We start from the raw sequence: 23,449 nt of genomic DNA on the forward strand, positions 1-23,449 counted from the left end.
TCCACAATGTGTCCAGAGCACGATCCAAGAGTCTTGCTCAAACATGTCACTAGTATCTTGGCTGCTTCCATATCAGCCATCCATGCATAGAAGTTGAAGAGGTACATGGGTCACTATTGATGTTGTCAGTGTATATACATATGTATGTGTGTTATCGATAGCTTTGTGATGCTGGTGTGAAATTTCAGTGCCATATTCACTGTGCACAAACTTAATGTCCACAGCATCACTGAGCAGCTGGCAAAGTGGCAGGATTAACACTAGGCAGTAATGTTGTAAAAGGCAAGAGGTCCTTGAGGAGAACACAAGCTGCAGTATAAAGTAAAGCTCAACCTGAGTATGGGAATGGTCAGTGTGTTGCTTCACTGAGTTGGCAGTCAGTGGAGATTTGTGAGGGAAGAGTATTTGAAATCTGAGTGAGGGGTGCACCAGCTCAAACTTCACAGTATTATATAGGGGAAACTTCTTTGGGCCAGGGACAAGATTCACCTCTTTCTATGCCTGACAGTTCCCAGTCCCATAAGTACATCTGCATAGAATTATAGGGCAATGGTCACAACACCAATCTGTCCCTGACTTTCAATAAGTTGTTACTAACTATTTAGGAGATTAAAATGGTACACATATAAACTATTCTTACCATTAATACCAATAACGTAATTATGACACACTCAGCTAGTACACTGTAAATCAAATCCCATTGTTCCTAAAATTGCTACTGATGTGAAAACAAGACTAAGTCCGATTCTACCTAACTGCCTGACTCAGGTATTTTCATTCATAAGAAAAAACCTATTTGTTGTAACAGAATTCTTTTAACCAATGCTAAACAAGAAAAATGAATTGCTAACTTATTGATCTTTAATTTATATTTTACTCCTTCCTGAAATATCCATACACATACTGCTATGAAGTTGAAAGCATATGTTTGTTTTAAAATTGGAAATGTTTTCTGAATTTTGAAGTAAATTTAAAAGTGCATGCTCAGCTGACCAAATAGAAAGGCTGGGAGATGAGCTCTTCCAAAATAGATACATGTAGGAAATAGCTGTTAAATGGATACCTGAGTTTTGGTTGCAGTTTTGATAACAATTCAAATACAACCAATCAGTTTGAATTATGTCCAGGATACTAAAACCCAATTGAATTTGAGTTTGTTGTTTTGACATCCAGAAACCAATCAAATTATATGAGTTTAATGTGTCATGGGGGTTATAAAACGCATGAGCATTTTGAAAATTGGTCACACAGCATTTGCCATCAATCTGCCAAGTAACTGCCGTAGAACTGGAGAGCTAACTGCCAAACTAAAGTTAAAAATCACACAATACCAGGTTTAATTGGAAGCACTAGCTTTCAGAGCTCTGCTCTTTCATCAGGTGGTTGGAGCAATCCAACGTCGGCATCTCCAAATCATGCCAATCGAAAATCTTGTTCTCAAAGAAATTAGAAAACACTCTTTATCAAAGGTACCTTTTCTTGTAAAACCTACTTGCAATAAAATAAGTTGACCCAGGGAGATCAGTAGCTGGAAGATTGAAGGTAGCGAAGAAGAAAGAGACTGTGTGGCCTTGAGATTAAGTTAACTAAGTTTAATAAGTCTTTTTAATTAAGTTAATTAAGTTTAATAAGTCTTTTTATTGGAACAGCATATTTTTATAGTGTTATGGTCAGACAGTAAGTAGTTAAAAAATGGGGGACTTGGATTTATGAATAGTTGTTTAGTGTTCACTATTAGAGTTAAAGAAATAAATGGTTATTTTTCTTTAAACAGTGGAATTTAGGAGTTTTCAGTCATTCATATTTTAACAGATTATGAGGCAAGGCAAGGTGAGCTTTTAGATTAGACTTACAGTGTGGAAACAGGCCCTTCGGCCCAACAAGTCCACACCGACCCGCCGAAGCGAAACCCACCCATACCCTTACATTACCCCTTACCTAACACTACGGGCAATTTAGCATGGCCAATTCACCTGACCCGCACATCTTTTGGACTGTGGGAGGAAACCGGAGCACCCGGAGGAAACCCGGATGTTTGGATGTTTGGTTTAATTAACAGAGGGATTCAACTTCCACATTGCAACAAATACACACATAAGGAGACAAGGACATTAAGGATAAAAAAAGTGGTTAATATAAAACATTGAAAGTAACAATTTGCTGGATCTAATTTGAACTACAGGAGTTAATGCATGACCTTCTTTTGATTCATTCCACTTTATTTTAATTTTTTGCTGAAAAGAGGAAGTTGTTTGTATTGTTTGCACATGTGCCATTCGTCGTCTCTGAAGGTGGTCTCCCCTTTTAACAGGCAATTTACAGAGGGAGCAGTTTACAGGGAAATGGTGAGTGAGAAAGGCTGCTTGAATATTTGATGTTACTTCTCCACTCGAGGGAGAGAGTAATTCAGTTATTTCCTCTTTGCAAGCGAGATGGTTTTATTCTATTGTCCACATACAGGGTTGTAGCCTCCTTCAGGATTAAATCAAGTAGTTGTTTTCTGATGAAGGGCTCCTGCCCCGAACATCAATTTTCCAGTTCCATGGATGCTGTCTGACCTGCTGTGCTTTTCCAACACCACTCTAATCTTGACTCTAATCTCCAGCATCTGCAGTTCTCACTTTTGCCTCGTTGTCACTATGACAGGCCCTCCTGAATAAACAACAACTGGCCAACTGAAAACCAATCAGAGTGCTGCCTATAGGCAAAATTGCCTTAAACACACAGATATGGAGCCAGGAGCGGAATCTCATAGGGGTTCAAACAATGTGGGCTTGTAGGATTTGTAGCTGAATTAGATAACAGTTCCAGCAAGCCATATATGGACGTTAGGAGTGCCTCACTCCTATGTTATGCTTCTTAAGTAGTGAGGTTATTTTCTCACGAGGTAGTATTTATAGCTTTTAAATATCTTACTAATATAGTTACTCACCTCATTAATATTTATCTTCCTACATTACCAAGTATATTAAACAGTTTGTAAATCAAGAAAAGTCAATGTAGAAGCAGGTACTTGTGACGTCAGTTCATGGTTGGCTGTGACCAGTCTCCATTTTGTTTAGTAACAACAATACCTCAGGACATGAATCATGGCTACCAGCCATATGCAACCCTCATCCATGGACGTCGGCATCCAATGCTTACTAAACACATCATGGGACCTCTCTGATCCACTTGCAAGATGTTCAGAAAGAATTGATTTACAATGCAGAATGCACCAAAAATGAGCATCCTGTTGCAAACAAGCTGTTGCAAAGGAGGTTTATGCACATGGCCAGGCACCTAGCTCATGAGTTGGGCCATGCTGCAACTCAGGGCTGCTCACTTGCTATCTTAACACTTGCTCACTTAGCACCACCTGCATGCTCACAGAATCCATGTCATAGCATACTGATTATTGCAGTCACATAAGGCATGTTGCCTTGCTGGTCAGCAGTCCTCAGTCAGGGAGCAGACATTTTGTTGTTCTACAAGATGAGTACTACATCCATCTCATATGCATGCCATGTGTCAACCATCTCCAGAGTGGATCATAGTCAGTTCTGGGCCTCCATTGCAGCTAGTCTGTGAGGGGCTATTAGGGATAACTTATCTGGGAAGATTTCTTGGCAAGAATTTATTCTTAGGAATTAGGGGCTGCAGTCTGGAGGGGTGGGGGGGGGTGGTGGTGGTGTATGGAATGACAGTTGTGAAGGTGGACAAAAATATCTATAAGGGTTGATATGATAAAGCATATACTGCAAGGGAGTCATGTAGGACGGCTTTCACCCATAGCTGAGTGTCTTCTGACACCACTCTAGTTCCTTGTGAGGAATGGATTGCCTGGTGTACAAACCAGGTGTCTCATCCAGGACTTGCCACACATTTGGTCCTGAGGATGAATGGCTGCAATGATGAAGTGCAGGTTTGGGTTCCTCTCCAACAGATCCTGAGGGTATTGAATGTGATCCTCCATGACTGCTGCCAACCTATCCATGGAGGAGGTCAGAGGCAATCTTGGACCAGGTTCTCAAGAGCCTGGTGGGGTGGCATCCTCTGCTGGTCCTCAAGGAAGAGGACTCTTTCAATTGCACCATCCTCTTCTCCTTCTCCAATATGTTCAGATTCATCCTGGAATCAAGCAGAACAGCTTCAGAATGCCAATGCTCATGCAAGTACATGATGGCTCTTTAAATATGGTTTGGGTGTCGGGGAGGAGAAATAGTTAAAAAGGACATGAGGGGCAACATTTTTACACAAAGAGTGGTTCATGTGTAAAATAAACTGCCAAAGTAAGTGGTGAATGTAGGTACAGCATTTAAAAGATATATGGATACGTTCACGAATGGGAAAGGTTTGGAGGGATATGGGCCAAGCACAGGCAGATGGAACTAGTTTAATTTTGGAACATGATCAGTATGGACTGGTTAGACCAAAGTGTCTGTTTCCATGCTATATGACACTGTGGCTTTCAATGAATGCTATCCAATGAATAGCAAATTGTCCCAGGACTGGTGCCTGGTAAGATGGAGAGAGAATTTTACTTGAGGGATGCCATTGGGGTGGATGCCATTAATGAGGGACATTTGTTAAAATACTGCGAGAAATCTCACTGGGTCTTGCAAGATGAACCTCTCCAAAAAACTCAATACAACATGCACTTAGGTAAAGATTCAGCCGAATGTGTCATCCATCCTCATGTCGTCAACCTACACTGAATAAGGAAACATCGTACATACAACTCACAATGAATTCCAGTTCCTCATTTTAAAAGCTGCAACATGTTCTTTCATGGTTTTATTGGTTTAAAACAGTACCTTTTCCCTTTTTATGCTCCACAGTCCAAAAGATAAAACTGGTCTTTACAACATGAGAAACAAGACTTTGTCTTATTCAATTTTAGTCATTACTTCAAACAAATCTCAAAGCAATCTGAGGAGATGATTTCAGTTTGTTGAGGATATTATTTTCAACTTATCTTCAACTGCCGTATTGCTGCATAGGCATGCATTCCAACTCCAGCCAAAAGACCCATTGTCTCAACTTGTGGTGGCTCCTTGGGTGAATGGATAACAAATGAAATTCCAGCATCAACAAAACCAAGGGAGGGATTATCTGTCATTTCTGGCTACAAATGAATAAAAACATGAACAGATTAGATTAGATTAGATTACTTACAGTGTGGAAACAGGCCCTTCGGCCCAACAAGTCCGCACCGACCCGCCAAAGCGCAACCCACCCATACCCCTACCCCTACATTTACCTCTTACCTAACACTACGGGCAATTTAGCATGGCCAATTCACCTGACCCGCACATCTTTGGACTGTGGGAGGAAACTGGAGCACCCGGAGGAAACCCACGCAGACACAGGGAGAACGTGCAACCTCCACGCAGTCAGTCGCTTGAGGCGGGAATTGAACCTGGCGCTGTGAGGCAGCAGTGCTAACCACTGTGTCACCGTGCCACCCATTTTATTACTAATCATGATGATGTTACAGTCAATATAACTTTTCAAAAATAATATTTCCTCGCTGTTTTAGAAGTTAAATTTCAAACTATCATTGTTCTGAAAATTATTGAAGCTCAATTTAGTTTGAAATGCCTGAATTATCTCCTGTATAATCTATTTTGAGGATAGTTGATAGTATTCCTTCTAACCTAACAATAATACCTTTTCAGGATTTTTCAAAGGAAATGAAAGAAAGTTTATCCAGTGATTAAGTTTTTTATTCACTTGTGAGAGTGGGCATTGGCTGGACCAGCATTTATTTCTTGTCCCTATTTATCCTTGAGAAGGTGGCAGTGAGCTGCCTTCTTGAACTACTGCGGTCCAGGTGCTGTAGGTAGAACTGAAAATGTGTTGCTGGAAAAGTACAGCAGGTCAGGCAGCATCCAAGGAACAGGATAAGCATAAGCCCTTCTTCCTGTTCCTTGGATGCTGCCTGACCTGCTGCGCTTTTCCAGCAACACATTTTCAGCTCTGATCTCCAGCATCTGCAGTCCTCACTTTCTCCTCGCTGTCGGTAGAACTACAACATTATTAAGGAGGGAATTCTAGGATCTGGACCCAGTGATACTGAAAAAATGATTAAAAATCACACAACACCAATTTATAGTCCAACAGATTTATTTGGAAACACTAGCTTTTGGAGCTCCACTCCTTCATCAGATGAAGGATCGGTGCACCAAAAGCTAGTGTTACCAAATAAACCTGTTGGACGATATCTGGTGTTGTGTGATTTTTAACTTTGTTCACCCCAGTCCAACACCGGCACCTCCAAGTCATGGAAAGAATGGTGACATACTTTGAAGGCAGAACAGTAGTGGCTTGGAGACGAACTTGTATTCTCATGTATCTGCTATTCTCTGCCCTTGTCCCTCTCATGGGCGGTGATCCTGGATTTAGAAAATGCTGTCTAATGATCTTTAGTGAATTTCTGCAATGCATATTGTAGAAGGTACACACTGTTGCTACTAAGTGGAGTGAATCTAATGTCAATCAAGTAGGCTGCTTTGTCCTGGGTGATGCCAGGTTTCTTGAGCATTGTTGGAGCTGCACTCATCCAAGCAAATGGGAAACATTCCATCACACTGCTGACTTGTGACTTATACATGGTAAAAGGGTTACAGGACTTGAAGCATTCACTTTATTTTTTTATTAGATTTGATTACTCATAGTGTGGAAACAGGCCCTTCAGCCCAACAAGTCCACACCGACCTGCCAAAGCGTATACCACCCAGACCCATACTCCTACATTTACCCCTTCACCTAACACTACAGGCAATTTAGCATGGCCAATTCACCTAACCTGCACATTTTTGGATTGTGGGAGGAAGCCGGAGCACTCAGAGGAAACCCACGCAGACACGGGGAGAACGTGCAAACTCCACACAGAGAGTTGCCTGAGGTGGGAATTGAACCCGGGTCTCTGGTGCTGTGAGGCAGCAGTGCTAACCACTGTGCCACTGTGCTGCCTACCAGATCTGCCGTCTCCGCAGATACTGATAGACCGACTGAGCTTTTCCACCAATTTCTGATTTTATTTGTTATAATTTCCTATATGTTTTGCATCTAATTGGTTTATTTCAAAATGACTTTTCCAATCTATCTCTCTTGAGATAGGATGAATCCCCCACCCCTGTAACATCACGGTAAATTTAATCAGTTCCCAGTCTAATTTCTTGCATCTTTCCTGGAGTTTGGTGTCCAGACTTACCCATTGTACACCAACAGAGGTCAAACCAATGATTTATGAATTCCAGAATGTTTTTTTTTAAAATATGCAATTCCTCTATTTATAAACTCAGGTAATCCATATGCTTTAAAAAAAATCCACTTATCCTATCAACCTTCAGATATTTGTGTATATAACATCAAAGTTACTCTCCTCATATATGATTTCAAATTCATATAATGCTGAAAATACTTTCCAAAATAATATCAGAAAGTATTTTCTCCACATTGAACATTATCCATCAGGTTGCTGCCCATTGCTTCTCTCTATATCTATGCAATCTATAGCTATCCTCATCATTACTAAAACTTGTAAGTTTTGTAAAATCTACAAACTTTAGAATGTAATTCCTTACACCCAATTCTAGGCAGATTATAAAAATTGGCAGAATAATTGACACAGATTTGATCTTTGGACAACACTAATACAACAAATCTCCAAGACTGAGAAAACATTAATTCATTACCACACTACACTTCCTATCACTGAGACAGTTTTCTTTCCATGTCATTATTCCATCCGTGTTTCTACAGATTTATTATCTTTTTATTATTTATGATTGAAGATTTTGCAGCAATCTTCAGTCAAAAGTGCCAAATGAATGAACATCTCGACCTTCTCCAGTGGTCCTCGGCATCACAAATATCAATCTTCAGCCAATTTGATTAACTCCACATAATGTCAAGAAATAGTTGGAGGCACTGGATACTGCAAAGGTTACAGGCCATAACACCATTCCAATAACAGTGCTGAAGATTTGTGCTCCGGAACTTGCCGCTCCCCTAGCCAAAGTGTTCCAATACAGTTACAACACTGAAATCTACTTGACAAGGTGGAAAATTGCCCGGATATGTCCTGTCCAACACAGCCAATTAGTGCCCCGTCAGTCTACTCTCTATTATCAGTAAAGATGGAAGGTGTCATCAACAGGAAGGTGTCTATCAAGCAGCACCTGCTCAGTAGATTAGATTAGACTTACAGTGTGGAAACAGGCCCTTCGGCCCAACAAGTCCACACCGACCCGCCGAAGCGCAACCTACCCATACCCCTACATCTACCCCTTACCTAACACTACGCGCAATTTAGCTTGGCCAATTCACCTGACCCGCACATCTTTGTGACTGTGGGAGGAAACCGGAGCACCCGGAGGAAACCCACGCAGACACGGGGAGAATGTGCAAACTCCACACAGTCAGTCTCCTGAGTCGGGAATTGAACCCGGGTCTACAGGCGCTGTGAGGCAGCAGTGCTAACCACTGTGCCACCGTGCCGCCCAGCAGTAATGACCTGCTCAGTGACGCCCAGTTTGGGGTCTGCCAGAGCCACTCAGCCCCTGATCTCATTAAAGCCTTGGCTGAAACATGGACAAAAGAGCTGAATTCCAGAAGTGAGGTAAGAGTGGCAGCTCTTGATATCAAGGCTGCATTCGACCAAGTGTGGCATCCAGAAGCCCTAGCGTAACTGGAATCAATTAGTATCGGGGGCAAACTCTCTGGTGGTTGGAGTCATACTTGACACGTAGGAACATAGCCGTGGTTGTTGGAGGTCAGTTATCTCTGCTCCAGGATATCTCCGCAGGAGTTCCTCAGCGTAGTGTCCTGGGCCCAACCATCTCCAGCTGCTTCATCAATGGCCTTCCCTCCATAATTAAGTCAGAAGTGGGATGTTTGTTGTTGATTCACAATGTTCAGCATCATTCATAACTCCTCAGACACTGAAGAGTTTATGTCCAAATGCAGCAAGATCTGGCCAGTATCCAGGCTTGGGTTGACAAATGGCAAGTAACATTCATGCCGCATAAATGCCAGACTATGACCATCACCACTAAGAGGCAATGTAACTTGCCCTTTGACAACTGATGGTGTTACAATCACTGAATCCCCCACTATCAACATGCTGAGAGTTATCATTGATCAAAACCTCAACTGGACTTATCACATAAATGCAATGGCTACAAGAGTAGATAAGAGGCTAAGAATACTGTAGTGTGTAACCCACCTCCTGACTCCTCAAAGACTGTCCACTATCTAAAAGGTGCAAGGCAGGAGTGTGATGAAATGCTCCCTATTTGCCTGAATAAGTGCAGCCCCAACAACATTCAAGAAGCTTGACAGCATCCAGGACAAAACAGCCTGCTTGATTGGCACTATCTCAACAAATATTCACTCCCTTCACCACCATTGCTCAGTAGCAGTGTGTACTATCTACAAGATGCACTGCAGAAACTCACCAAAGATCCTCAGACAGCAGCTTCCAAACTAATGACTACCTCCATTGAGAAGAACGTGGGCAGCAAAACAACTTTCAAGTTCAAATCCAAGCCACTCACCATCCTGACTTGGAAATATATTCGTGTTCCTTTTCTGTCGCTTGGTCAAGCTTCTGGAATTCCCTCCTAATGGTATTATGGATCAACCAAGGTGGACTGCAATGGTTCAAGAGGCAGTTCATCACTACCTTCTCAAAGCAACTAGAGACAGGCAATTAATGCTGGCCAGCAAGTGATACCCATATCTCACAAATTGAATAATTAAAAGATTGGATTCACTTTTATGTTGACTGTCTCTTCATGTTCTCTCTTTGAAGAATTTTACTTTAGATTGCTCCTTGACCTTTTCCTTGGCTAGCCGACATCTCAGTGTCCCTAAACTTTGGCAATTTATTCACTTGTCCAAGCTCATGTCACAGGATCTGATCCAGTAATGCCCCCTCTCTGGACTGTCTGCTGGTAATTGGAGTGGCAAAGAAAAATAATGAACCCAAGGATATGCACAGTGTTTCACTCTATCAGCACTTCTGATAACTGTAGAGTAGAGGTATCCTGATTTGCATCCTGAGAGTCGCATAGGCACAGGCATAGAACATGGTTGCCAGTTTGGTGCCCTCCTTGGGGCAGTGCAGTGTCACAACAGTTAGCATTCATGCTTTGATCACAGTGGTTCAATTCCAGCCTCGGGTGACTGTCTATGTGGAGTTTGTACATTCTTCCTGAGGCTGTGTGGGTTTCCTCCAGGTGCTCTGGTTTCCTCCCATTGTCCAAAGATGTGCAGGTCAGGTGATTTGATCATGCTAAATTGCCCATAGTGTTCAAGGGTGTGTAGGTTAGATGCAATACTCAGGGGTAAATGTAGGGTCTTCGGAGGGTCGGTGTGGACGTGTTGGGCCGAAAGGCCTGTCTCAACTTTGTAGGGATTCTAATCTGAAATTTGAAAAAAATTGAAGAGGGTGGAGATCCAAACATCCAATACACTACCATCAATTTGGGATTGCTTCCTGAGTGATTTACTCTGTCAAGAGGTAGGAGGGTCAGTCATCATTCTAAGAGTTTCATGAACATACATGACAAAGCCAGCTCCTGAACACTTGCTGCAAGTGCTTTGCAATTGCACAATCCTACCAACATGAAGTAGCTGTCATATATTCAGTCTATATATAATGTCTTATGCTGAGGCTTGTATGTGCTGCTCCTCTGTGATAGTCCTATGCACTCACACTTACAATGTCTGATGCCCCTTATGAGTGTGACTTTGCAGTTATGGACAGTGTTCATTACTCCGAAGGTAAACTGTATCTTTTTGTGGCATTGGAGTCAGGTTCATTTGGTGGACCGATGTGTTGTCAGCATTGTGCAGACCACTTTATTGGCACAAGTACCTCTTGTTGTCATCTCTGCAAAACAAGACCATTCATCTTTCCTCAACAGCCTGGAAGAGAACCTGCAGCAAGGGATCAATAAGCTGTGGGGGCTATAGTTTCTGTCCTACTGGTATCTTTACTGGGAGTAAGATGTGACATGTAGTTGGGGTGGGAGCTCAATGGGGAATGAGGTTGCTGGGGCTGACCAACATAGGCTCCTGGATTGCAGTGAATAAACGCCTGTTTGGTTGCTCTTTAAACAGGAGAAAGTGAGGACTGCAGATGCTGGAGATCAGAGTTGAAATATGTGGCATTGGAAAAGCACAGCCGGTCAAGCAGCAGCCGAGGAGCAGGAGAATCTACATTTTGGGCATAAGCTCTTCATCAGGAATTGTTAAACATGGCTTCTGGATGTTTTGATTCTGCAAAATACTGACAGAGTATCTGTGATCCTCAAAATTTGCTACACTATTCATGCAATTATGCATAAAGAGGTGGGAACCGCATAACCACACAAGACAACATACCCCTGAGAGGAAATGGCACTCAAATTCATGCACAACACACGATATAGACAAAGGATTCTGTCTCTCCTTTCTACCACAGAATGAATTCACTTCAATGACTTAAACTCGCATATTTGACTGAATTTTTTTCTTCTTTTGCTGTATAAAAAGCACACACTGTATAAACTTTTATGGATAATGTTCACTTAAGTTTAATTACTTTTCAATGATCAAATTTCCCATTATTTACCAAAATAAACAGTTTATTCTAATGTTAAGTATCATGCACGGTAAACCTGTTTAATATCCAGCATCACGGTTAATCCTCTTCCTGAAATGTTTGCACTCTTTTTAGCAGTATCATCGTGGTTGAAAGTGTAACAGCTGCCATATTCAGTAAAAACGTGTTTAAAATCCTAGAAATCAAATGTAAAAGTTAGCCAAATGATAACTGTCATTTTTCTCTGTTTTATAGGCTGTTAAATATACATGAGTACACACATGAATAGTGATGAATAAAAAGGAAATGGCAGACACCAGTCATGATGATCAATACCATTAGCTTGAAGAGCATCCACTTATAAAAATTAAAATAAAACCAAGAACTGCAAAAGCTGGAAATCTGAAACAAAAACAGAAATTGTTAACAAAACTCTAGCAGCACCTTTAGAGAGAAAGCAGAGATAACATTTTAGGTCTAGTGACTCTTCTTCAAACCTCATATTACCTATGAAAAGATGGTATATGTGCTGATGACAGAAATTGATGTGGGAGAAAATGTAAAGGAGTAAACAACAGGTAGAGATAAAATCTGGAGGGAAACAAAAACAGTCAGGCACACAAAGGGATGGATCATAGTAAGCCAGGGAGAAAGAAAGGTCTTTTACTTACATTTGACCAACTCATTGAGAACTGTTGACGTGGCATCAGTCATTTTAATTTCTTTGCCTTCTCCCCATTTGAACTTATCTGCCCCTGAACTGACCGCACACCACGCTCTCAGATACAACCTGAACTTTGTAATCAAGCCTGACAACAAGGGTGGTGGTGTTGTTGTTGTCTGGCCTACTGATCTCTAGATCGCGGAGGTTATGTGCCAGCTCTCATACACTTCCTCCTGTCTCTCATGGGCTATGACCTTACCGTCAAACATCAGGCTAATATTTGATTGACATTTTTCTTCTTTTGCTGGATAAAAAGCACTCACAGTAAAAACTTCTACGGATAATGTTCACTTAATTTTAATATTTTAATTATTTCTTAATGTTCAAATTTCCCATTGTTCAAACACCATCCATGGTGGTCAATAATCTCACCTTATCTGGGGATCTGCCCTACACCACACTCCAATCCCTGCAACAGCCTCCAAGCTCATAGACCCCTCCCACCCCCCACACCCACCCCATAAAGCCCCATAAAACCTTTTTCCCAAAATCCACAAATAGGACAACCCAGGCAGACCCAGAACAGTACCTGTTCCTGCTTCATGAACTTAATTTTTCCCACTTACATCCGCAATTCTTCTGATACTTTATATCAGTTTCAGAATTTCTAATTTGTGTGTATCAGCCTGCTTGTTTTCACTATTGATGTGCAATTCTGTTGAACATCAGGATGGTTTTACGGCTCTCTGCTTCTTCCTGGAAAAAAAAACTGAACTGTCCCCATCAACCACCACTGTCCTCAGCCTGGCTCACCTTTGTTCTCTCTTGGAATAACCTTTGCTTTAACTCTTCTCACTTTCTTCAGATCAGAAGTGTGGTTATGGGAACTCATATGGGTTCCAGTTAATCCTTTGTGAGGTGTGTGGGACATTCTGGTTTGAATCCGAGACCCCACAGAATGCAGGACATTGGTACATCAATGATATCACTGCCTCTTCTGTCTCCTGTCCGTAATTGGAAACAATTGATCATTATGACTTCTAATTTCCACTTTCCTCTCATCTTCACCTTATCCATCTCTGACTCATCCATTCCATTTTAGATATCTGTTTTAGTTTCTGACCACTGATACCCACTACAAACTCACTGACTCCCACATTGGCTGGATTATACATCCTCACAATGTAATTCTTGTGAAGAATTCCATTCTCCCAATTTCCCATCTCCATTCCATCTGTTCTAATTACAGAGGAACCTTGATTATCCAAAGGACATGGGCGGGGAATATTTCATTTGGATAATTGAATGCCAGATAATCAAATGCCAGATCACACAGTTTACCATGCATTTCCAGATATTCAGAAATCTCATCCTTCACAGTGGATTCCAGGAACCTACTCACGACCGAGGTTAGGCTAATCAGTCTGTAATTTTCCATCTTTTGCCTTACTCCCTTTTTAAACAGGGATGTAACGTGAATGACTTTGCATTTTTCTGGGACCCTCCCTGATTTTAGTGGTTACTGTAAGATCACTGCTAAAGCTATCTCTTCAGCCATCTCCCTTAGAACTCAGGTTGTAATCCAACTGGTCGGGGTGACTTACCCACCTTCAGGCCATTCAGTTTTTCAAGCACCTTCTCCATGGAGATGGCCACTATACTGACTTCTTGAACTTTTGGACCGTTACTCGTGTCTTCCACTGTGAAGGCTGACGTGAAGTAATTATTCAAGTCCGCAGCTATTACCTTGTTCCCCACCACTATCTCTAGAGTGTAATTTTCCAGTGGCCTAATGTCCACGTTTGCCTCTTTCGTCCTCATATATCTAAAAACAGTCTTACACTCATCCTTTACGTGACTGGCTAGCTTACCCTCATATTTAATCTTCTGCCTCCTTATTTCTTTTTTGTTACCCTCTGTTGAGGGTAAGCTTTGTAAGCTTCCCAATCCTCTAGTTTCCCACTGCCCTTCACCACATTGTATGGTTTTCTCTTTTGCTTTTATGCTATCCTTGACTTCCCTGTTGGCCATGGTTGCCTCATCCTCCTTGTACCATGCTTCTTTTTCCTTGGGATGAATCCCTGCTGTGTCTCCAAAGTACTTCCAGAAACTCCTGCCATCGCTGTTCCAATGTCCTTCCTGCTCGGCTCCCCTCCCAGTGAATTCTACCCAGCTCCTCTTTCATGCTTCTGTAGTTGCCTTTATTTAGCTATAAGACCTTACCTCTGATTCTATTTTCTCCCTCTCAAATTGCAGAATAAATTCCTTAATTGATTACCTTAAGCTCCCTTATACCATCCTTTCCTAGCTGCCATCAGTTCTGAAGAAAGTTCGCTGGAAATGTTAATTCTGCCTTCCCTCCACAGATGCTGGCAGACTTGCTAAGTTTCTCCAGCAATTTCTGATTTTGTTTCACTTAAAAGGCTATTTTACACACCAAGAGAATTATGTTCATTCCTTTCATCTTTGACAGACTAATTTACTTTCTCTTATATACATCTTCTGAATTTTGGACTGCATAACTTTGAACATCTGGAACTGTTGATTCATTGGTTGGATCACAAAAGTTTAACCAGCTAATTGGTGTATTTAAAGTGACAATTCTTTTAGAAAACTTATACTTTGTAAAGAGATTCTCATAATACACTGCAATTGCACTGTGTAAAGGAACATGGGAATGTTTAGGAAAAAAAAGATCAAGGTCCATTTCATTCATCAACTGCCTTGCCAGTATTAATCTGATTTAACTGATCATTGATTTGATCTCTACAGGTAGTTCTCGTACAAAACATGTTTTGGCTATAATGTTACTGAAGAATTAGGAAACGGTATTTTCGAGAACACTTACCTCTGTTCGCAGTGAAACGATTGCAACAGTAATTGTCTCGCAGGTAAGTGGGGAGTATTCCATCACACTCCTAACTTGTGCCTTGGAGATAGTGGACAGGTTTTATGGAATCAAGATATAATTTGCTTGCCGCAGTATTCCCAGTCTCTGAACTGCTCATGCATCCATTATGTTCATATGGCTGGTCCGGTTGAGCTTCTGGTCAACGTTTGATTGTTTGATGTTGATAATGGGGTAATCAGTGATCACCATTGTTTCTTCTTGGTGATGGTCATTGCCTGGCATTTGTGTAGCATACATGTTCCTTGACAATTGTCAGCCTTAGCCTGGATATGTCTAGATCTTTTTGTATTTAAACTGACTGCTTCATTTTCTGAAGAATTGTAAATAATGCTGAACATAGGTAATCATCAGCAAACATCCACACTTATTACCTTATGATGGAGGGAAGGTCATTGGAAGAAGTTGAAGATGGCTTAGGATACCAGCCTGCAGAACTCCTGCAAAGATGTCCTGAAGCTGAGGGGACTGACCTCCAACAACCACGACCATTTTCCTATATGCTAGGTATGATTCATGCGAGGGCACAGTTTGCCTTGATAGCCATTGATTCCAGTTTTGTGCGGGCCCTTTGATATCTCACTTGGTCAATTCCAGCCTCCAATTTTCTTCTGAGTACTCCTTTTGATAAAACTGCTTTAGATATTCATCTATCCATTGTAATTATGCTAATTTCTTTGATCTAAAAATATCTACTTTGCCCTACATCTGTTCTTATTTTCCCTCAGCCATTTGCTCAGAGTCATCAAGATGCAGAGTCATTGAGACACAAACTCATGGAGACAGAGTCATTGAGACACAGAGTCATTGAGATACAGAGTAATTGAGATGCAGTGTCATCAAGATTCATTCATGGAGACACAGAGTCACCGAAATGCATAGTCATTGAGATATAGTCATTGAGATGCAGAGTCATCAAGACACAGAGTCATTGACCCACAAAGTCATTGAGATACAGAGTCATTGAATTGCAGAGACATCAAGACTCAGTCATGGAGACACAGAGTCATCGAGACTCATAGTCTTGAGACACAGTCATTGAGGCGCAGAGTCATCGAGACACAGAGTCATCAAGACACAGAGCCATTGAGACACAAAGTCTTCAAGACACAGAGTCATTGAAACGCAGAGTCATCGAGATGCAGAGTCGTTGAGACACAGAGTCATTGAAACCGAGTCATCGAGACACAGAGTCATCGAGACATGGTCATCGAGACGCAGAGTCTTCGAGACAGAGTCATCAAGACAGAATCATCAAGACACAAAATCTTCGAGACAGAATCATCGAGACAGAGTCATGGAGGCAGAGCCATCGAGACGAATATTTGCCGAGACACAGAGTCATCGAACGAAGTCCTAGAGACCGAGTCAACGAGACACAGAGTCATTGAGACAGAGTCATCGAGACACAGAGGCATCGAGACACAGAGTCATTGAGATGCAGAGTTATTGAGACACAGAGTAATTGAGACAGAGTCATTGAGGCACAAAGTCATCGAGACAGAATCATAGAGACACAGAGTCATCGAGACAGAGTCATCACGAACAAAGGGTCATCAAGACACAGAGTTATTGAGACACAGAGTCATTGAGATGCAGAGTTATTGAAACACAGAGTAATTGAGACAGAGTCATCAAGACAGAGTCATCGAGACACAGAGTCATCGAGACAGAGCCCTAGAGACCAAGTCATCGAGACACAGAGACATTGAGACCCAGAGCCATTGAGACACAGAGTCATTGAGACAGAGTCCTAAAGATCGAGTCATCGAGATCCAGAACTACTGCTTCCAAGTCATCGCAACACAGAGACTTCGAGACACAGAGTCATCGAGACCGAGTTATCGAGATAGGGTCATCGAGACACAGAGCCATCGAGACACAGAATCATCAAGACAGAGTCATTGAGACACAGAGTCATCGAGACAGCTTCATTAAGACACAGAGTCATCGAGACACAGAGTCATCGAGACACAGACTCATCAAGACACAGAGTCAACGTGACAGAGTCATCGAGACACAGACTCATCTTGACAGACTAATTGAGACGCAGTGTCTTCGAGACATTGTCATCAAGACGCAGAGTCATTGAGACACAGAATCTTTGAGAAAGAGTCATTGAGACAGAGTCATCGAGACACAGAGTCTTCAAGACACAGAGTCATTGAGACAGAGTCATTGAGACAGAGTCCTAGAGACCGAGCCATCGAGACACAGAGTCATCGAGACACAGAGCCATCGAGACACAGAATCATCGAGACAGAGTCATCGAGACACAGAGTCATTGAGACAGAGTCCTAGAGACCGAGTCATCAAGACAGACTCATCTTGACAGACTAATTGAGACACAGCATCTTCAAGACATTGTTATCGAGATGCAGAGTCATTGAGACACAGAGTGTTTGAGACAGAGTCATCGAGACACAGAGTCATTGAGACACAGAGTCAATGAGACAGTCCTAGAGACTGAGTCATCATGACACAGACTCATCGAGACAGAGTCATTGAGACGCAGTGTCTTCGAGACATAGTCAACGAGATGCAGTGTCATTGAGACACAGAGAATTCAAGACAGAATCATTGAGACAGAGTCATCGAGACACAGAGTCTTAGAGACACAGAGTCATCGAGATGCAGAATCTTCAAAACACAGAGACATTGAGACACAGTGTTCGAGAGTGTTCGAGACAGAGTCTAAAGGCAGAGTCATCGAGACACAGACCAGAGTCATCGAGACGCAGAGTCATCGAGAAACAGAGTCTTGGAAACAGTGACTTCGAGACATAGTCATTGAGACGCAGAGTCATTGAGACACAGAGTCATCGAGATGTAGTCATCGGAACACAGAGTCTTCGAGACAGAGTCATTGAGACAGAGTCATCGAGACACAGACTCATTGAGACAGAGTCATCAAGATGAAGCGTCTTCAAGACATAGTCATCGAGATGCAGAGTCATTGAGACACAGAGTCTTCGAGATAGCCATCGAGACAGTCATCAAGGCACAGAGTCTTCGAGACACAGAGACATTGAGAGGCAGAGTCATCAAGGCAGAGTCATCGAGATGCTGAGTCGCCGAGACACAGTCACTGAGACACAGAGTCATTGAGACAGAATCATTGAGACACAGAGTCTTCGAGACACAGAGTCTTAGAGACGCAGAGTCATCGAGACACAGAGTCATCGAGACACAGAGTCATCGAGACAGAGTCCTAGAGACTGAGTCATTCAGACACAGAGCCATCGAGACACAGAGTCATCGAGACACAGAATCATCAAGACACAGAGACATCGAGGCACAGTGTCATCAAGACACAGAGTATTCAAGACACAGAGTCGTTGAGATACGGAGTCATTGAGATGCAGAATCATTGAGACACAGAATCATCGAGACAGAGTCCTAGAGACCGAGTCATTGAGACACAGAGTCATTGAGACAGAGTTATTGAGAGGCAAGTCTTCGAGACTGAGTCATCAAGATGCAGAATCACTTGGAGACAGAGTCTTCGAGACAGACTCATTGAGACAGAGTCATTGAGGCAGCGTCATCGAGAAGCAGAGTCGCCGAGAAACAGAGTCACTGAGACACAGAGTCATTGAGACAGAGTCATTGAGATGCAGAGTCATCGAGACAGAGTCATCGAGACACAGACACATTGAGACAGAGTCATCAAGACGCAACGCCTTCGAGACATTGTCATCAAGATGCAGAGACATTAAGACACAGATTCTTCGAGATAGTCATCGAGATAGTCAACGAGACACAGAGTCTTCAAGACACAGAGCCATCAAGAAGCAGAATCATGGAGACAGAGTCCTAGAGACCGAGTCATCGAAACACAGAGTCATTCAGACACAGAGTCATCGAGATCTAGTCATCGAGACACAGAGTCATCGAGACGCAGAGCCATCGAGACACAGAGTCTTTGAGACAGAGTCATGAATTCGCAGAGTCATCGAGACACAGAGTCTTCAAGACAGAGTCATCAAAACAGAATCATTGAAACACAGAGTCTTCGAGACAGAGTCGTCAAGACAGAGTCATCAAGACTGAATCATCGAGCCACAGAGTCTTTGAGACAGAGTCATAGAGACAGAGTCATCGAGGCAGAGTCATCGAGATGCAGAGTCGCCGAGACACAGAGTCACTGAGACATAGAGTCATCGAGACAGAGTCATTGAGTCAGAGCAATCGAGACACAAAGCCATCGAGACACAGAGTCATCGAGACACAGAGTCGTTGAGATACTGAGTCATTGAGATGCAGAGTCATGGAGACACAGAGCCATCGAGACAAAGAGTCATCGAGACACAGAATCATCATGACACAGAGTCATCGAGACACAGAGTCGTTGAAATACCGAGTCATTGAGATGCAGAATCATTGAGACACAGAGTCTTCGAGACAGAGTCATCGATACAGAGTCATCGAGGCAGAGTCATCGAGATGCAGAGTCACCGAGATGCAGAGTCATCAAGACACAGAGTCATCGAGATGCAAAGTCATAGAGGCGCAGATGCATTGAGACACAGTGTCATTGAGACAGAGCTATCGAGACACAAAGCCATCGAGACACAGAGTCGTTGAGATACAGAGTCATTGAGATGCAGATTTATTGAGACACAGAGCCATCGAGACAGAGTCATCGAGACACAGAGTCATTGAGACACAGAGTCTTGGAGACATAGAGTCATCGAGACAGAGTCATTGAGACAGGGTCATCGAGACACAGAGCCATCAAGACACAGAATCATTGAAACTGAGTCATCAAGACACAGAGTCATCGAGATACAGAGCCATCGAGGCCGAGTCATTCAGACAGAGCCATTGAGACACAGATCCATCAAGACACAGAATCATCGAGACAGAGTCATTTAGACCAAATCATCGAGACACAGAGTCATTAAGACAAATAGTCATGCGACGCAGAGTCATCAAGACGCAGAGTCGTCGAGAAACAGAGTCATAGAGATGCAGAGTCATTGAGACACAGAGACATCGAGACAGAGTCCTAGAGACAGAGTTATTGAGACAGAATCATCGAAGCACAGAGTCTTCAAGACAGAGTCATCGAGACAGAGTCATCGAGATGCAGAGTCGCCAAGACACAGAGTCACTGAGACATAGAGTCATCAAGACAGAGACATAGAGTCATCAAGACAGAGTCATTGAGACAGGGTCATCGAGCCACAGAGCCATCAATACACAGAATCATTGAGACGGAGTCATCGAGACACAGATCCATCAGGAAACAGAATCATCGTGACAGAGTCATTGAGACCAAATCATCGAGACACAGAGTCATCAAGACAAATAGTCATTGAGACGCAGAGTCATCAAGACGCAGACTCATCGAGAAACAGAATCATAGAGGTGCAGAGTCATTGAGACACAGAGTCATCAAGACAGTGTCCTAGAGACCGAGTCATGGAGACACAGAGTCATAGAGATGCAGAGTCATTGAGACACAGAGTCATCGAGACAGAGTCCTAGAGCCAGAGTTATTGAGACAGAATTATCGAAGCACAGAGTCTTCGAGACACAGAGCCATCGAGACAGTGTCATCGAGACGCTGAGTCACTGAGACACAGATCACTGAGACACAGAGTTATCGAGACGGAGTCATTGAGGTGCATGTTCATCGAAACACAGACTCATCGAGACACAGAGTCATCGAGACAGAGACCTAGAGACCGAGTCATCGAGACACAGTGTCATCGAGACACAGAGCCATCGAGACAGATTCATTGGGACAGAGTCATCGATACAGAGTCATTGAGATGCAGACTCACCGAGATGCAGAGTCATCAAGACACAGAGTCATCGAGACACAGATCCATTAAGACACAGAATCATCAAGACAGAGTCATTTAGATCAAATCATCGAGACACAGAATCATCAAGTCAAATAGTCATGAGCCGCAGAGTCATCAAGACGCAGAGTCGTCGAGAAACAGAGTTATAGAGATGCAGAGTCATTGAGACACAGAGTCATCAAGACAGTGTCCTAGAGACCGAGTCATAGAGACACAGAGTCATAGAGATGCAGAGTCATTGAGACACAGAGCCATCAAGACAGAGTCCTAGAGCCAGAGTTATTGAGACAGAATCATCGAAGCACAGAGTCTACGAGACAGAGTCATCGAGACACAGAGTCATTGAGACACAGAGTCTTGGAGACACAGAGCCATCGAGGCACAGAGTCATCAAGACACAGAATCATCAAGACACAGAGTCATTGAGACAGATTCCTAGAGACCGAGCCATTTAGACACAGAGTCATTGAGACAGAGTTATCGAGAGGCAAGTTTTCGAGACAGAGTCATCAAGATTCAGAATCATTGAGAGACAGAGTCATCGAGACAGACTCATTGAGACAGAGTCATTGAGACAGAGTCATTGAGATGCAGAGTCATCGAGACAGAGTCATCGAGACACAGACACATTGAGACAGAGTCAGCAAGACACAACGTCTTCGAGACATAGTCATCGAGATGCAGAGTCATTGAGACACAGAGTCTTCGAGATAGTCATCGAGATAGTCAACGAGACACAGATTCTTCAAGACACAGAGCCATCGAGACGCAGAATCATGGAGACAGAGTCCTAGAGACCGAGTCATCGAGACACAGAGTCATTGAGACAGAGTTATCGAGAGGCAAGTCTTTGAGACTGAGTCATCAAGGTGCAGAGTCATTGAGAGACAACGTCTTCGGACAGACTCATTGAGACAGAGTCAGCGAGACAGAGTCATCGAGGCAGAGTCATCGAGATGCAGAGTCGCCCTGACACAGAGTCACTGAGACATAGGGTCATCGAGACGGAGTCATTGAGACACGGTCATCGAGACACAGAGCCATCAAGACACAGAATCATTGAGACCGAGTCATTGAGACACAGAGTCATCGAGATACAGAGCCATCGTGGCCGAGTCATTCAGACAGGGTCATCGAGACACAGATCCATCAAGACACAGAATCATCAAGTCAGAGTCATTTCGACAGGGTCATCGAGACACAGAGCCATCAAGACACAGAATCATTGAGACCGAGTCATCGAGATACAGAGCCATCAAGACACAGAATCACCGAGACAGAGTCATTTAGACCAAATCATCGAGACACAGAGTCATCAAGACAAACAGTCATGAGATGGAGAGTCACCGAGACGCAGAGTTGTCAAGAAATAGAGTCATAGGGATGTAGAGTCATTGAGACACAGAGACATCAAGACAGTGTCCTAGAGACCGAGTCATCGAGACACAGAGTCATCGAGACACAGAGACATCGAAACAGATTCATCGGGACAGAGTCATCGAGAACGAAGAGTCAGCAAGACACGGAGTAACCTCGACACAGAGTCATCGATACAGAGTCATCGAGGTAGAGTCATCGAGGCAGCGTCATCGAGATGCAGGGTTACCGAGACACAGAGTCATCAAGATGCAGAGTCATCGAGACGCTGAGTCACTGAGAAAGAGAGTCACTGAGACACAGAGTCATCGAGACGGAGTCATTGAGATGCATGTTCATCGAAACACAGACTCATCGAGACACAGAGACATTGAGACAGATTCATCGGGACAGAGTCATCAGAACGAAGAGTCAGCAAGACACAGAGTAACCTAGACTCAGAGACTTCGAAACAGAGTCATCGTTACAGAGCCATCGAGGAAAGTCATCGAGATGCAGAGTCATCGTGACCCAGAGTCACTTAGATGTAGAGTCATCGAGACAGAGTCATTGAGACAGTCTTCGAGACACAGACTCATCAAGACACAGAATCATCGAGACCGATTCATCGCTACACAGAGTCATCGAGACACAGAGTCATCAAGACGCAGAGTCATCGAGACACAGAGTCATCGAGATGCAGAGCCATCGAGACACAGAGTCTTCGAGACAGAGTCATCAAAACAAAATCATCGAGATGCAGAGTCGCCAAGACACAGAGTCACTGAGACATAGAGTCATCAAGACAGAGACATAGAGTCATCAAGACAGAGTCATTGAGACAGGGTCATCGAGACACAGATCCATCAAGAAACAGAATCATCGTGACAGAGTCATTGAGACCAAATCATCGAGACACAGAGTCATCAAGACAAATAGTCATTGAGACGCAGAGTCATCAAGACGCAGACTCGTCGAGAAACAGAATCATAGAGGTGCAGAGTCATTGAGACACAGAGTCATCAAGACAGTGTCCTAGAGACCGAGTCATGGAGACACAGAGTCATAGAGATGCAGAGTCATTGAGACACAGAGTCATCGAGACAGAGTCCTAGAGCCAGAGTTAT

At 43.1% G+C, this 23,449-nt stretch overlaps 1 protein-coding gene across 1 annotated transcript in view; it reads right to left on the bottom strand.

Annotated features, from left to right (window-relative positions):
- LOC132833272 (acid-sensing ion channel 5-like) overlaps positions 1-23,449 on the bottom strand; it is a 229,085-nt gene that overhangs the window by 83,758 nt on the left and 121,878 nt on the right. The window contains exons 3-5 of the mRNA XM_060851434.1: positions 11,655-11,774; positions 4,965-5,107; positions 4,797-4,803 (exon numbers count right to left, since the gene is read on the bottom strand). Of these exons, the coding sequence (XP_060707417.1) occupies positions 4,797-4,803; positions 4,965-5,107; positions 11,655-11,774 (270 nt within the window). The remainder of the gene's footprint in view (positions 1-4,796; positions 4,804-4,964; positions 5,108-11,654; positions 11,775-23,449) is intronic.

This window comes from Hemiscyllium ocellatum, chromosome 36 (genome assembly GCF_020745735.1).
Source record: "Hemiscyllium ocellatum isolate sHemOce1 chromosome 36, sHemOce1.pat.X.cur, whole genome shotgun sequence".
Taxonomy (NCBI): Eukaryota; Metazoa; Chordata; class Chondrichthyes; order Orectolobiformes; family Hemiscylliidae; genus Hemiscyllium; species Hemiscyllium ocellatum.